This window comes from Hyla sarda, chromosome 2, assembly GCF_029499605.1.
Source record: "Hyla sarda isolate aHylSar1 chromosome 2, aHylSar1.hap1, whole genome shotgun sequence".
Taxonomy (NCBI): Eukaryota; Metazoa; Chordata; class Amphibia; order Anura; family Hylidae; genus Hyla; species Hyla sarda.
In genome coordinates, this window is record NC_079190.1 from 382,565,620 (window position 1) to 382,582,275 (window position 16,656).

Consider the following 16,656-nt stretch of genomic DNA (forward strand, 5'->3'; position numbering starts at 1 on the left):
CAGAGAGCACTGTGGTGAGACAAAAAGAAAACTCAAAAAGAAAAGAACTTCCTCTGGAACATACTGCAGCTGATAAGTACTGGAAGGAGTAAGATGTTTAAATAGAAGTAATTTACAAATCTGTTTAACTTTCTGGCACCAGTTGATTTAAAAAAATATTTTCCAGTGGAGTACCCCTTTAAGTATGCTGCTCTCTTTTTATTTTCCTCTACCTATCTGACGCTTTGATCCCTGAGGAACCTTTAGAGACAGCTAATAAACAATCTTAGGTATGCTCCTCTTTTTACCTCCATAGGCCTGTAGTACAGGGTTTCAGATTTGGCTTTCAGTACTATCTCTTTACCTCTTGCTGTGACATCTCCCTTGAACCATAGATTGTCTGTCTGCTGTCTCTCACATCATCTCCTCTCTCTACCTGAAAATTATTCTCTCAAAAAAGATCTTCCCCCTAAACCTGATATTTGCATTTCAGTGTGTGGTGCGCCCATTACTCTTAGGCTTTCAGATGTGGAATCTGTGTTGCCTTGCGGGGCTCGCCAGATGTCCGAGGAAAATTCCGACTTTTTGGCTTAGTAGGCGCTCACCCGAGGATGACACTGAGTCAGTGGAGATTTTGAGGCTTTATTTCGCGAATAAACAATGCGTTTCGAGGGGGCACTCCTCTTCATAAGGTTTATGGCTATGAACCTGACAAAGAGGGGTGCCCCCTCGAAACGCGTTGTTTATTCACGAAATAAAGCCTCAAAATCTCCACTGACTCAGTGTCATCCTCGGGCGAGCGCCTATTAAGCCAAAAAAATTTGAATTTTCCTCGGACATCTGGCGAGCCCCGCAAGGCAACACAGATTCCACATCTGAAATCCTGTTCCAGCCCGATTGCTAAGCGGGACCGGCGGCCGGCTGCCTCCCGACACACATACTCAAAGCGTACCACAGTGTTGTACCTGCCAGCACAACACAAAAAGGTGAGCACCATTTCATTCTTTTTTTCCCGAAAAACCTTATACCTACGTACTTCACTATTGGAGCGCCATCTCTGTTCTTTTTTCCCTGCTCTCCATTACTCTTAGGCAGTCATGCTAGATACAGATATGTCCTTTACTCCCTATATTCAGTCACTTGTATGCTCACGCCAGCTGCACCTCAAACAATCTACTAAATCTGACTATTTTTTTTTTTACAATTGAAAAAGCCAAAACATCTGCCCTGATTAATTCTCACATTGATAACTTTTTTCTAATTGGTTTCCCCTCTCTAAACTATACCCTCTCCAATATTTGCTCAGTGCAACAGGCCCATCTTTCTACGCACCCATTAGACCAATGTCTTTAAACTGTGCCAGTTTCTGCCATTGCATGCCCATTTACTGATACAATTTAAAGGGGTATTCCGGGCAAAAATATTTTATCCCCTATCCAAAGGATAGGGGATAAGGTGTCTGATCGCGGGGGGCCCACTGCTGAGACCCCACGCGATCTCCCTGTAGCACCCGCATTCTATGCGGGTGCTGAATCTCCAGTTTCGGAAACCTCCAGGTTTCCGGAACTGGGGACGTGACGTCACACCACGCCTCCTCCATTCATGTCTATGGGAGGGGGCGTGGCGGCCACCACGCCCCCTCCCATAGACATGAATGGAGGGGGCGTGGCATGATGTCACATCCCCAGTCCCGGAAACCCGGAGGTTTTCGAAACTAGAGACGCAGTCCCCGCATAGAATGTGGGTGGTGCAGGGAGATCGCAGGGGGTCTCAGATCTTATCCCCTATCCTTTGGATAGGGGATAAAATATTTTTGCCCGGAATACCCCTTTAAACTCTCACCCATAAAGCTCTTCACAGTGCTGTCCAGCAAAAGGCACTGACTGCTATTCACTAACGTCCACCGGGAGTAAACAGTCGACATGGCAATAAAAAATGTGACTGCACTGGGGTGGCAAGAATTTAAAAAAATAGGTGCAATTCAATATAGCAATGTGAAGGGGAAAATTAGTCTTGAAAGATTAACTTCTTTATTGCAGCATAAAAAAAGCAATACAGGAAAGCTTCCCTAGCAGGGAGTGAGAGTGCCAGTGTACAGCTTACATGTGCGGGGGCATACAACAAGAGGCAACTAGTTTCATGTCATGTACATGGACTCTTATTCCGACCAAGTGAGTGCAACTTTATTCCTTGGCATTGCTACAGTGCTGTCTAGCACCTCTTCTCTCATCTTTGTCTACCCCCTACCAATCATCTAAGACTATTATCATCTGTAATGCAAACTCTCCACTCTTGTCTCCAAGACTTCTCTCATGCTGCACCCAATCTCTGCACTGCAGTTCCCCAGTCTGATTAATTCCTACATATTTATGTGTGCCCAAAAACACATCTTTTTAGACAGGCATTTCACATTCCCTAATCTGATAAATGTATATTTTACCCATCTCCCTCTACATGATTCCTCAGCACCTGATTCTTTCATTTATCACTCCTCCTGTTTTCACCCTTAGGGTCAGTTCACACGGGTGGATTACCTGCAGAATTTCCGCAGCGTCCTTGCTGTGGAAAATCCGCTACCATTGACTCAAATGGGTCAGCAGAAAATCCGCAGTAGAGGCAGATTTGTAGATTTTCCTTCGGACCCATTGAAGTCAATGGTATCAAAATCTGCTGCGGACCCTTAGGGTTCATTTACATGAGCGGATTTACTTGCGGGTTTCCCGCTGCGTTTTTTTAAAGGGGGCAGGCTCTCCCTGGCTGTCCACAGCAGATTTTTGGCTGCGGAATTTCCGCTGCAGAAAATCAGCTGTAGACCCTATTGACTTTAATGGGGCTTGTGGCTGATTTTCTGCGGTGGAAATTCCGCAGCCGAAAATCTGCTGAGAACTGTTACGGAGAGCCCCTCCCCTTTCAAACACACAGCGGGTAACCCACAAATAAACCCGCTTGTGTGAACGAGCCCTTAGGGTGGAAATTCAGAGCGAATTCTGCAACAGCCTTACATTGCTGTCAACGGGATTCGGCAGCAGAATTTCCTGAGGATTCTGCACAGACTGCAATGCAGACGGCACATGTCCGCGTGGTCATAGCGCCTTCTGTACTCAGAATCTCTGCGTTTACTACTCTTGTTTGAATTGTAATGTCTCATTTCATCTGTAAATACAACCTCAGTATTGTACAGTGCTACACAATATGCTGGTGCACTATCAATAGGGTTACCTCACATAGTACAATCCCAAAGGAGAAAACATCAACAGATTCATCATAACTTCTTCCTGCAGATAGAAAAAATAAATAAGCAGCTAAGACAAAGTTATGACTAGATCCTCAGCACAGTATCTATGGTCCACATTAGAGATGAGCGAACTTACAGTAAATTCGATTCGTCACGAACTTCTCGGCTCGGCAGTTGATGTCTTATCCTGCATAAATTAGTTCAGCTTTCAGGTGCTCCCGTGGGCTGGAAAAGGTGGATACAGTCCTAGGAGAATCTTTCCTAGGACTGTATCCACCTTTTCCAGCCCACCGGTGCACCTGAAAGCTGAACTAATTTATGCAGGATAAAAGTCATCAACTGCCGAGCCGAGAAGTTCGTGACAAATCAAATTTACTGTAAGTTCGCTCATCTCTAGTCCACATACATGGTTATTTTATATGTATGCATTCCAACAATAGTAGGGGGTAAATTATGGTTAATGTAGAGATTATCTATTAATTCTGTTGCTGATATGGCCTGTATAAAGTGATAACATCATAGCATACAATACAACGAACGAGGGGCATGAAATTGATTTCGATAGCCATACAGTGGGCTATCTGGTAAGCCCTAGTTACTTAAAGGGGTTATCCAGGGGAAAACTTTTTTTTTATATATCAACTGGCTCCAGAAAGTTAAACAGATTTGTAAATTACTTCTATTAAAAAAATCTTAATCCTTTCAGTACTTCTGAGCTGCTGAAGTTGAGTTGTTCTTTTCTGTCTAAGTGCTCTCTGATGACACGTGTCTTGGGAACCACCCAGTTTAGAAGCAAATCCCCATAGCAAACCTCTTCTAAACTGGGCGGTTCCCGAGTCAAGCAAAGATGACAGCAGAGAGCACTGTTGCCAGATAGAAAACAGCAACTCAACTTCAGCAGCTGATAATTATTGAAAAGATTAAGATTTTTTTTTTATAGAAGTAATTTACAAATCTGTTTAACTAACTGGAGCCAGTTGATATATATATATATATATATATATATAAAAAAGTTTTTTCCTGGAATACCCCTTTAAAGGGAACATGTCACCATTTTGCGTATAAACCAGTGGCAGGATGCTGTAAGTAACAATCTCTCATGCCCTTCATAAAAACACCTGTTTCTTATTTTGGGCCAAAAAAAAGGGCTTTTATTGCAACAAACACCCTATGTAAATGAGATGCCAGGAGTCACACGGGCAGGACAGTAGCTTTCCGAGTCATGGAATCTTTGTTATTATCGCACCCTATCCTTCCCCTGGTGACTCTAAGTATTCAAATTACATAGAGCAGTGGTCTTCAACCTGCGGACCTCCAGATGTTGCAAAACTACAACTACCAGCATGCCCGGACAGCCGTTGGCTGTCCAGGCATGCTCTGAGTTGTAGCTTTGCAACATCTGAAGGTCCGCAGGTTGAAGACCACTGACTGAGTATGTACTGCAAAAAAAAAAATATATATATATTTTTGGGACAGAATAACAAATCGGTGACTTGATATGCGAACATTGTATGGGACATCATTGCAGAACTTCAGGTGTTGGGAACATGAGAATAATGGTAGTGTTGAAATGCTGAAATGGCGCTGAGTGTCGACATAAAAAATATACACCACACAGAGGATGTTGGTATACACTCTTTCTTAGCAGGAAACTCAGCCGTTCCCAAAAGAGTTCTGGTGTATTACAAGAAGTAGATTTGGTTTTTACATTGTACAAAGAAGGAGGGTTAATTATGACATCACAATTAGCATGCTACATTTTGAGTGGTTGTTCGATTATTGGGTCCGTATATATTAGCATATCTAGTGTCCATTAATTTCTTGGCAGAAGTTCTCTGTTCGTCAGATGTTTAGTCTTTCTACTCCCGCATGGAGTCATTTCAAGGCTTATATTCAGAGTCACGAGCAGATAGCATTCTGATGTATATGGGTTAAAGGGTAGGTAACAGATATATTTTTCCAGTAGCAACGGCATTTCAGTATTAGTATATTGATCAATCATTATAAACATAAGGGTCATCCCTATCAATCCTACAGCTATGGATTTCCATTTACAGCATATATGGGCTGTGATTCTTATAAGCTTGTCATTTTTCTCTCACCATTTATCATTTCAGGTGCCATCCAGTATGGATTCCCCACTACAGTGTAGCGTTTCCTTCGATCTTTTCGGAGGTCCCGGGTCTCATCTGTTACTAATCTTGCCAAACCAAAATCTGCCACCACCAGGCTGCCATCCTGAATGCCAGAGACAGAGGAATAAGGTTGTGTACAAGACAAAACAGGGGTACATAATAAACTTATATGTAAATCCTTGCGTAAGGACAACAACCTTGCCTTTGTAGTGTACACGAGCAGACCATCAGGAAGGTATGCCAACGTATACCTGCGCTGTGTCCATTGAGTTCAATGGACTAAATATTGCCTACTAGTGGCTACTTTCAGACTATTTCTAAATGTATACCATATTTATCGGGGTATACCACGCACCGGCCTATAACACGCACCCTCATTTTACCAAGGATATTTGGGTAAAAAAAGTTTTTTACCCAAATATCCATGGTAAAATGAGGGTGCGTGTGTGCGCGTGTATACCCCGATACACCCCCAGGAAAGGCAGGGGGAGAGAGGCCGTCGCTGCCCGCTTCTCTCCCCCTGCCTTTCCTGGGGTCTAGAGCCCTGCTGCCGGCCCTTCTCTCTCCCCCTGGTTATCGGCGCCGCTGCCCGTTCTGTCCCCCTGACTATCGGTGCCGGCGCCCCATTGCCGCTGCTGCAGGCCTCCGGTGTGCGTCCCCTTCGTCGTTGCTATGCACGGCGCGGCGCATGACGTCATGCGCCGCGCCGTGCAGCGCATAGCAACGACGCAGGGGACGCACGCCGGAGGCCTGCAGCAGCGCGGACCCGACCCCGGCATCAGGTAATTATGCCACCGGGGATGGGGGGAGGCAACGGGGCAGTGGCGCCGGCAATGGGTGCAGCTGCCCCTTCTCTCCCTCTGGCTGTCGGCGCCGCTTCTCTCCCTCTGGCTGTCGGCGCCGCTTCTCTCCCCCTGGCTATCGGCGCCGGCAATGGGACGCCGGCACCGATAGTCAGGGGGACAGAACGGGCAGTGGCACTGATAACCAGGGGGAGAGAAGGGCCGGCAGCAGGGCTCTAGACCCCAGGAAAGGCAGGGGGAGAGAAGCGGGCAGCGACGCCCTCTCTCCCCCTGCCTTTCCTGGGGGTGTATCAGCGTATAACACGCACATAGACTTTAGGCTAAAAATGTTAGCCTAAAAAGTGTGTGTTATACGCCGATAAATACGGTAATTTGATTTTGTGGGACTTAAAAATGTGGACGCATGCACTTCGGAGTCCCACAAGAAAAACAGTATATGCTTGAAAATGAACAGAACATAGAAACAAATTTATCAATCTGAGACTAAAGCTGGAGTTATTTTCCCATAACAACCAATCACAGCTTTGCTTTTATATCTAAAAATTTCTGGTAAATGTAAATGAAACCTAAACTATGATTGGTTGCTATGGCCCAGAATGGTCTGGTTTTGTGCATAGCGAACAATCACAGCTTATTTTCATTTCTAAAAGGGATTATCCAGGAAAAGAAAAACAAACTTTCTATAAAAAAAACAGCCCTCCGTCTGTCTCTAGGTTGGGTGTGGTTCTGCAGCTCAGTTCCATTGAAGTGAATGGAGCCAAGTTGTTAAAGGGGTATTCCAGGAAAAAACTTTTTTTCTTATATCAACTGGCTCCAGAAAGTTAAACAGATTTGTAAATTACTTCTATTAAAAAATCTTAATCCTTTCAATAATTGTCAGCTGCTGAAGTTGAGTTGTTGTTTTCTGTCTGGCAACAGTGCTCTCTGCTGACATCTCTGCTTGTCTCGGGAACTGCACAGAGTAGAAGAGGTTTGCTATGGGGATTTGCTTCTAAACTGGGCTGTTCCTGAGACACGTGTCATCAGAGAGCACTTAGATAGAAAAGAACAACTCAATTTCAGCAGCTCATAAGTACTGAAAGGATTAAGATTTTTTAATATAAGTAATTTACAAATCTGTTTAACTTTCTGGAGCCAGTTGATATATAAAAAAAAAGTTTTTTCCTGGATAACCCCTTTAAACCGACCCAACCTGAAGACAGACATGGAGCTGTTTTTGAAAGAAATTACCTGCGTTTTTCTATTCCTGGATAACCCCTTTAATAAAAAACTGTGGTCAGCCCCAACATTGAGATTGCATTATGATTAAATAGCTTAACCCCGTAAGGTTTTTCTGTTTTTGCACTTTCTTTTTTCTTCATCACCTTTTAAAAATCATAACCCTTTCAATTTTGCACCTACAGACCCATATGATGGCTTGTGTTTTGCGCCACCAATTGTACTTTGTAATGAAAGCAGTAATTTTACCCAAAAAATCTACATTGAAACAAAAAAAAAAAAAAAAGATATCTGTGGGACAAAATAGAAAAAACAAACTAACACCATTTAGTAATTTTGGGGGCTTCCGTTTCTGCGCAGTGCACTCTTAGGTAAAAATGACACCTTATCTTTATTCTGTAGGTCCATAGGATTAAAATGATACCCTACTTATATAGGTTTGATTTTGTTTTACTTCTGGTAAAAATGATAACTGCATGAAAATAAGTACGTTTAAAAATGTCCTCTTCTGACCCCTATAACTTTTTTATTTTTCTGTATATAGGGTGGTGTGATGGCTCATTTTTTTGCGCCGTGATCTGAAGTTTTTATCGGTACTATTTTTGTTTTGATTGGACTTTTTGATCGCTCTTTATAAAAAATTTTATGATATACAAAGTGACCAAAAATATGCAATTTTGGACTTTGGAATTTTTTTTACCAGTATGCCATTGACCAAGCGGTTTAATTTACACTATATTTTTATAGTTCGGACATTTACGCATGGGGCGATACCACATATATTTTATGTTTCTTTTTGTTTACATATTTCCTTTTAAATGGGTAAAGGGGGGGGGGGGGTGATTCAAACTTTTATTAGGGAAGGAGTTAAATCACTATTATTAACTTTTTTTTTTCCTTCTTCACATTTATAGCCCCTAGAGGGAACTATAACATGCAATCTTCTGATAGCATAGCATTGATCAGTGTTATGGGAGCACCGTTGCTCGAGCCTGGATTTCAGGCATGGAGCAATGGATCGCGATCAGACAACAAGGAGGTAGGTAGGGACCCTCCTCGTGTCCTCTCAGCTGATTGGGACAGTGTGTTTTTACCGCGCTGATCCCCATCAACCTGACTGAGCTGCTGGTATGTATTTTTATGACCCGGCGATCAACTTTGATCGATGCGTCTAAGGGGTTAATACCGGACATCCCTGCAATCGGTGATGTCCGATATTAGCCACGAGTCCCGGCCGTTGTGAGGTGCCGGGACCGACCCGCTTTGATGCTGGGTCAGCGTGTGACCCAATGTTATAGCACGGGAGCGTGCGCAGGGTGTATAGGTACACCCTGCGTCCTTAACAGCTTATTGTACTCTGATCACACACCTTTTACAGTTACTTGATATACCGTTCCAATCCTGAAATATTTGGGTTTAAAGGAAAACTGTCAGAATTGTCACCCGCACAAATCAGTGTTACTGTCTGGTAGTGCGGGTGATGTTGAGAAAAACAATGCTTGCAATGCCTGGATCCGTTGCTCCATTCGTCTGATATCTCCTTCTTTCCGAATATGCAAATTAGCAGTAAGTGGCAGGGAGCGGGGTTACTATTCAGCCTTCGGGCACTGTGACGTCAGCGCTGTTTCTTCAGCTCCCGGCCCAGCTAATTATTATTCACTGCCTCCCTCTACCTCTCCCTCTCCTTCCCGCTCTGTAATCGCGTTTACTGCTAAATACAGCCTCCTGGCTACACCCGGAAGTGGCCTTCATAAAAGGTTTCATAGTTGCTCTGAGGCCGCTTCCGGGTGTAGCCAGGAGGCTGCATTTAGCAGTAAACACGATTACAGAGCGGGAAGGAGAGGGAGAGGTAGAGGGAGGCAGTGAATAATGATTAGCTGGGCCAAGAGCTGAAAAAACAGTGCTGACGTCACAGTGCCCAAAGGCTGAATCGTAACCCCGCCTATGCCACTTACTGCTAATTTGCATATTAAGAAAGAAGGAGATATCAGACGCTCAGAGCAACGGATTCCAGCATTGTAAGAATCGTTTTTCTCAGCGTCACCCGCACTACCAGGCAGTACCACTGGTTTGTGCGGGTGACTATTCTGACACTTTTCCTTTAAAATTTCAGGTGATGGGTGGGATTATACAGTCAGGGGGTGTGTAGTAGACAAACAAGCTCCTCAGTGTACAACATTCTCACCTCCTGACTGTATAATCCTGCCATCACCTGATATTCACTCCCAAGTTCACGCCCATCTGACTTATTCCCTGAATTAAAAGAATATAAACTCTCATATCTCAGAAACAAAAGGTCATATCAAGAAACTGTAAAAAGGTGTGCGATCAGGATGCACTAGACAAGTTTTATGACAATAAAATCTCAATTTTTTGGCTTGACTTCGAGTCTTTTTAGTGAGCTTTGGTAAAATAAAAGCGGAGCTGTGATTGGCTGCTTTGGGCAAACCAGACAGTTTCATGCAGGTTGATAAACCTGGACCTATGTGCGCTCTATATAGCTCAGTGTATCTGTTTTGCCATGGTATACTGAAAGCAAAGTATAAACATAGCCTAACCTTGGCTGTGACATTGCTTATAATAAACAGAATCTCATATACAGATTTTATACAGTTCAACAGCTGCCACTTGTCTAATGTCCTTGGGAGCCTGACTGTTTCCTTACTATGGGACAATCACAAGTGTCCACATTTTTAAAGAAATCTCAAAACATACATAGGAACATTTAACTTTTCACAAAGTAAAAAAATAACTATACTTTTCAGCAATAATTCCATAGATATGACCTCCTTTAGGTATACTAATAGCCTTCATGACTGAGATGAAAGAATCACAGTATACTGTCTACGTCTTTCTTACCTCTCTTACAAGGCAGTTGTGAGAATTCAAATCCCGATGAATTATATTCATAGAGTGGAGGTAGGTCTAGAAGTAATTGTGCATATATATTAGAAGTGTTGTTTTATCTTTCATGTGAATAGATACATTGACATATAGATAAATGATAGATAGACAGATAGATAGATAATCTTACCATTCCAGCGGCTATATCTCTTCCAAAACTAACTCTCTGGTTCCAGGGGTATTGAGAGTCCTAAAAGGACACAAAAAGCCCAATAAGTTAAATGCTATCTGATCTACATTGTAAATTGCTCTTACTAAGCAAATCAAAAATCATATTTCTTTTGTACAATATGGAATTTGAATTTATTTTTTAAATGCTATGCCTCCTGGTTCCTACATATATTGAGATGGCTGTAGACAGAAGTCTGTTGTTCTGCTGCCAGATATTGGCTGTGTTGAATGTGCTTGTACTTTCAATGGAGGAATAAGGTAAGTCGCAACTAGAAATCTCCACCTTCTCTTGAGAAAGCAATAAGTGATTAACTAAAGTTTACAGTGGTCTGCTGTGGTCCGTAAATATAAGACTAAAATCAAAGCCAACCAAAAACATCAGGATGTGTGGAAAGAGTCACTTCCCCACCCCTAAAAAATGTGGCAGGTGTCCCCTCCAATATGTGTTTGAAGATTCCATGCAAAAAGTGACGCAAAGAAATAAATAAGTGAATGTGCGCAGGTATACTGCACGGACATCCGGCCGGATCTATAAAAAATTCCCTGATCCTAGCCAGAAGGCCGGGAATAAAGAGGTGAGTGCCACAAGGTAAAGAGTTCATGGTGCCCGCGCTTCAACTCAGTGAGCCAATACTCCCAGTGAGTTTAGGCACCTCAGGGTCACCACTCCCCGAGGCACTAAAGTACCTCAGCTCTAGACCCTCCCAGCAAGGGAACAGGTCCCATCGGGGCAGCCGTCAAGCTGATTCCTCAGAACCAGCGCCGGAATGCCCTGGTACACCTGTCCCCTCCATGCAGCACCCATCCCCACAAGCCCAATACTGGCATTTCGGAACACCGGCATAAACCGAAAAGAACAGATACTACACTTGATCTTAGCCAAAAGGCTGAGAAGTGATCACTGGGGGAGTTCACTACATATAATCTCTAGCTAAAATTTTAACCCTTTTAACTTGCTTAAACAGTGTAGACGATCAGGTGTATGAAAAGAATACTATTACTTACTGCTAAACCTATACCACCCTATATAACAATGGGTGATGGAATTGTATACAAAGCATCAATGCAATTTTTCTGTCTCCATTGGCATATGATTTGCATTAACTCCTCTTGCTGTTTTTAAAAGTGTACAGGGTTACCATATAGGTGGGCTTGGCCAGCAAATTTCAGGTAAATTTGTCATTGTTAAGGCAGAAAATGGTGCAAATTGTAGCAAAGGGCAGGCATCAATTTATTTTCTTTCTTTAAAACTCTTCAATATGCACCAAATTTTTTATGAGGCGTGCTTGAGTTAATAAAGCTGGTGCCTTTGACAGACTTCAGATTTAGACTGGTGTATGAAATCCAAGTATTCTTTTCCTCCATTCTTCACCAATGAGTTATTAGAATTCAATAAAACTTTTATGTGTGAACGGAATAATGATATATGTAAGTGATTAAAAATTTACAGTAAAATAAGGAATTTATTAGGAAAAACTGTACAATTGAAAGAAGGTGCTAGTACCCTGTTGGACCACCTCTAGTCTGAATACAAGATGACATACAAGTAGGCATGGAGGCATACAGGTTCTGTATGGAATCCTGCAACATATTTGCCAACAGATATTGCAGCTGGACATGAAGGTCCTGCATGCTCGTAGGCTGCCAAAGCTGGTTCACCATAAATGCTTGATTAGAGGATGAATTTTGTGACCATGATGAAGACCACGGAAGGGTTGCAATGTGGCAGAGACATTCCAGGGAAACTCTTTCTGTACGTGGAGGAGCATTATCCTGCTAAAAAATACCAGTTGGAAGCCATAGTATGCAACACATGTGACGACAGGATGTCCTGGATATATCGTCTAGCTGTGTTCCTCATATCACTACTACGTCACTGGCTATTGTATGTGTTAGCTCTCCAGATCATCACAAAAGTAGCTGGGGCAGTGTGACGCTCCACAAAAAAGGCAGGATTAAAGCACCAACCATGTTGTTGGATCCCAAATAGAGCCTGGATTTGTCCATAGCAGTCCAGGTTTCTAGTTTATGGCCCCAATGCAAACAAAGGTTATGGCACCTGGCTCTCAATAGCAGGACATGTAATGGGCACTGTGACATGACATTTCTTTCTGCTTAACACCTGGAAATGATCCAGGCAAAGACAGGGGTATATAATGAAGGTGTCACCTATGTCTGGATGGTAGACAGGGAAACTGTGGTACCTTTTGTTTTTGTTGGTGAATCAAAAGATCCTCTCTACTGGAGGTCTGTTTGAGCCATCTAGAGCCTGTTCACCTTGTGCCTTCACGTAACCACTGCTCCCAACACCTCCTAACAGCTTAGTCAGAATGGCCTAGAAGGTAGGCAATTTGAAATGACAACCCTGCTTCCCTCAGTCTAATGATGCAACCCTCTCAAAGGCTGTCAACTGGGCAAAATGTCTGTGTGCACTGAAAAAGCATGTTTAGCATTCAGCGATCTCTTAGTGAGAGACACACTACCCAAAAGTAGCCTCTGATAATCTTATTATAGAGCAGCAGAAGAAGCACTTTTATGCCTTCATGTGGCAAGACCCATTGATGAATCAAACCACACTTGTAATAATTTACATATTTACCTGAGACATATAGGGATTTTCTATCTGGGTGCATTATGTGTTTTACAGGTAAATTTATTTGTATATCTACCACTTTGTAAGGGTCTATATTAAAGTGACCTCTTAAAATGCATAATATACAATCACAGATAAGAAAATCAGGTATGTCTAAGTATGTACATAAAAAGTACAAATTATTTTCTAAATTGCCACCAGCACTTCTGAGATGTATTTACTAAAGAAATGGGATAGAGACATCAATGTAAAATATAAATCCTTCTTGACTTGGTAAAAGCCTACTTAAATGTAAGGAATTGGAAATCACATACCATTGCCTTTATCACCTGACGCAGGGTCCCTCCGGGGATGTATTCTGTGATAAAGTTCAATCTCTTGTCCTTATAAAGTACGCCTATAAACCTAAGGACATTTGGATGCTCCAGACAACGCATAACCTTCACCTGTAGGACAGAAAAAAATAAATGATTGACTAGGTAATATTACCAGAAGATGAGTACATGTCCCTGACAATTCTCCAACCAGATGACAACATCAAGGCAGTCATGGCCCCAGCGATGTCCCACCTATGGCATCATCACCCACTGTGGATCTTTAAATGGAAATAAATCTCTAATATGGACCACCCTTGCTTCCAAATGCAGCTCCCCGCCAACTGCAAGTCCTGGGGATAAATTATGTAGGGCCAGCATCCCTTTCAATGTAATGACTCTAAATAATTGTAACATCACTATTGGCACAGATCCCTAAAATGTGCTCTAGCATATTCTCCTTCTGAAGTCATCAGTGGTGATGTCATTAAGACAACATCTATGGCCCCAATGATGTTACACCAAGATGCTACTCATTCAAGCATTGAAAAGAGGCAATGGCCCTTTTTTACTATTGTAAACCCAACATGTTTTGTCGGGTTGTGTGCCAGAAATTCTGTCTGTGCCAGAATTTGCACCAGAATTGGAAAAAACCCGACCAACTCTCCATTTTACTGAGAAAACCCGAAAAAGGGGTGTGGTCATTGGAAAAGGGGCATGGTCACTGAAAAAGGGGCGTGTCCCCGACATTTTTGAAAAATCCCAACATATTTACTAAGGTTTCCACAGAAAATGTGGTGGATTTCAGCTGAGGAAAAACCTACAGATAAGAGCATGTGTAAAAAAAGCAAAACGTAGGAAAAAGTATAAAATGAAGGGAAACATTGGTAAATAACAAGGAAAAATATCTGTTGGGAAAAAGAAAACACAAAGAAAACTACATTCCACTCTTAGTAAATCAGGTCCAATATGTTACTGCTGAAATGTAGCACTTTTTGGTGAAAAAAAGCTTTGTTGTCGCATTTTTTCTTCTTGTTTGGCTAGTGTCCGTGGTCTGGGCTAGTGTGGGTCCAGTGCACTGTGTGCACATTCAACTAATGCTACAAACTATGAATGGACAATCTCTTTCTTTTCCCTAAAGTTTGAGCTCCTAAAAACAGCCATGATGGCTGTCTTGGAGCTAATTTATAGGACTAGCAATTTTTCTGATTATTATTACTCTTATTATTACAGTGGTCATTATTACATCACTACCCCATTGAGTCACAACAACAAGCAGCTAATATTTTCCTTACCCTGTTAACATAACATGAATCCACACAGCAGCAATTTTGTCTCTGCTTTCATATACAAAGTTTTCTCTAAATTCTAACCTGTCTCAAATTTTTCTTCTCCCCTTTCCTTCCCAGAAGTTCAGATTGACTCCCTAACAGCAGCACATCATCCTCTTCTCCCATACCTACCTATTGCAGCAGCACATCCTCTTGCCCCCTACCTACCTACTGCAACAGCACATCCTCTTTTTCTCACCTACTGCAGCACATCCTCCTCTCCTCTCCCCTCCTACTGCAGCAGCAAATCCTTTTCTCCCCTACCTACCTACTGTAACAGCACATCCTCTTTTTCTCACCTACTGCAGCAGCACATCCTCCTCTCCTCTCCCCTCCTACTGCAGCAGCAAATACTCTTCTCTCCTTTTCCAACATACTGCAGCAGCACACCCTCTTCTCCCCTCTCCGCACCTACTGCAGCAGCACACCCTTTGCTCCCCTTCATCCACCCCTACCTACTACAGCAATACATCCTCCATTCTTCACCTACTGCAGAAGCACATCCTCTTTTACCCTCCCCACCTACTGCAGCAGCATATCCTCCGCTCCCATCCTCACCGATTGCGGCAGCAGCAGCACATAAGCTCTTATGTTTCTTCTGATGCTGTCAGCTCCTGACCAGCAGCCACAGTGACATCTATACCCTCTGATGCATTGTAAGTGTAGCCTCTCCTCACGAGCCAGGATAACAGTGAATCAGAGAGCTCTGTTTTGGTATACCACCTCCACAGCTAGCAGAGCACACAATATCGGACAATTTTTGCCTGTACTGTGGATTTAACATGATATAGTAGGAGATTAAGATGGGCCCTGGAGTAGGAGTTAAATGATGATCAGACCCTGCTCCTGTACACACATGTGGAATTGGATAATATAGGAAGTAAACTCTTTCAGATGTTTTTCTATGGTGGTGCAATTGCAGGTTATGAACGTAACCTTTATGGAAAAAAACTTACCTCTTTCAAAAATGTTCTTTGTGTTTCTTCATCGAATCTGATTAACTCTTTCATCACCATCACTTCTCCAGTCTGACGATGAGTAACCTGAGAACAGAAATAATAAACCAGTGACATTACACTAAATTCAGAGAAGGAAGAGAAGCCCAGAAACATAGCAATCTATGTATCAATGTAGTAAAATACATTAGAAAATATTGTGTTAAGGACACAAATTAAATGTGGCAGTCACTGCATGTGAGAGATACCCTGGTACACTGTTACCATGGTGTGCCAGTAGGAAATATTCTATTTTCTGTATACCAAATACCCAGGCATTTCTAGGGAACAGACATAAGATTCAGGAAATACTAAATAAAGCCAATGTTGATGTCAACCAATTGATCCAAAAATATCCTCAGTCCTGGTAAAATGAAAGCATATGATGGAGCTTGTCTGTTAAAGTCAATGCTTTGGTATATTCACCTTGATGGCCTGCCCAAAGCAGCCTCTTCCCAGCACTTCTCCAGGAATGAGATCTGAAGGCCTGAATATTCGATGCATTCCAGTAACACCACGAACAGATTCAGAACGACACATATCTCTTTTGGAGCAGGATGGGGAACCCACACAGCTAGATCCTGGTGATCTGTCTATGCTGCAGCTACGCCTTCACATGGGAGGAGCAGAAAGACAGTAAGTGTTAGTATGAAATCTCATTTACTTTCCATAAGTAGTAGCTGTACACAAGATAGAAGATAGTCTTGTGTTTGGTTTAAACCATTTTTAAATGGAATCGATTAGCTCATAGTTATAATATCAGCTGCAAATACAGTCAGACAGGGGACATGGCAAGGAAATCAAACATAGCTTTATTATTTATGATGGGTTTGCCACAACTTATAAAATGTTAATCTTCACCCTGGCTTGAAGAGGGTGTCCAGCTAAAACTATCTTATCCCCTTATCCCTGGGACATCCCGCCCTTTCCCCCGTGATCCCTGGAATGGGACCCCGGCTCTCAGGGAGGAGCATGTGC

At 42.6% G+C, this 16,656-nt stretch overlaps 1 protein-coding gene and 1 pseudogene across 3 annotated transcripts in view; both read right to left on the bottom strand.

Annotated features, from left to right (window-relative positions):
- Positions 1 to 16,656, bottom strand: part of LIMK1 (LIM domain kinase 1) — a 119,511-nt gene that overhangs the window by 10,452 nt on the left and 92,403 nt on the right. For all 3 annotated transcript variants that reach the window (XM_056558533.1, XM_056558532.1, XM_056558534.1), the window contains 7 exons: positions 16,105 to 16,288; positions 15,640 to 15,726; positions 13,353 to 13,484; positions 10,405 to 10,464; positions 10,230 to 10,295; positions 5,317 to 5,452; positions 3,199 to 3,254 (listed from right to left, as the gene is read on the bottom strand). In XM_056558533.1, the coding sequence (XP_056414508.1) occupies positions 3,199 to 3,254; positions 5,317 to 5,452; positions 10,230 to 10,295; positions 10,405 to 10,464; positions 13,353 to 13,484; positions 15,640 to 15,726; positions 16,105 to 16,288 (721 nt within the window). The remainder of the gene's footprint in view (positions 1 to 3,198; positions 3,255 to 5,316; positions 5,453 to 10,229; positions 10,296 to 10,404; positions 10,465 to 13,352; positions 13,485 to 15,639; positions 15,727 to 16,104; positions 16,289 to 16,656) is intronic.
- Positions 11,238 to 11,344, bottom strand: LOC130360173 (U2 spliceosomal RNA; annotated as a pseudogene).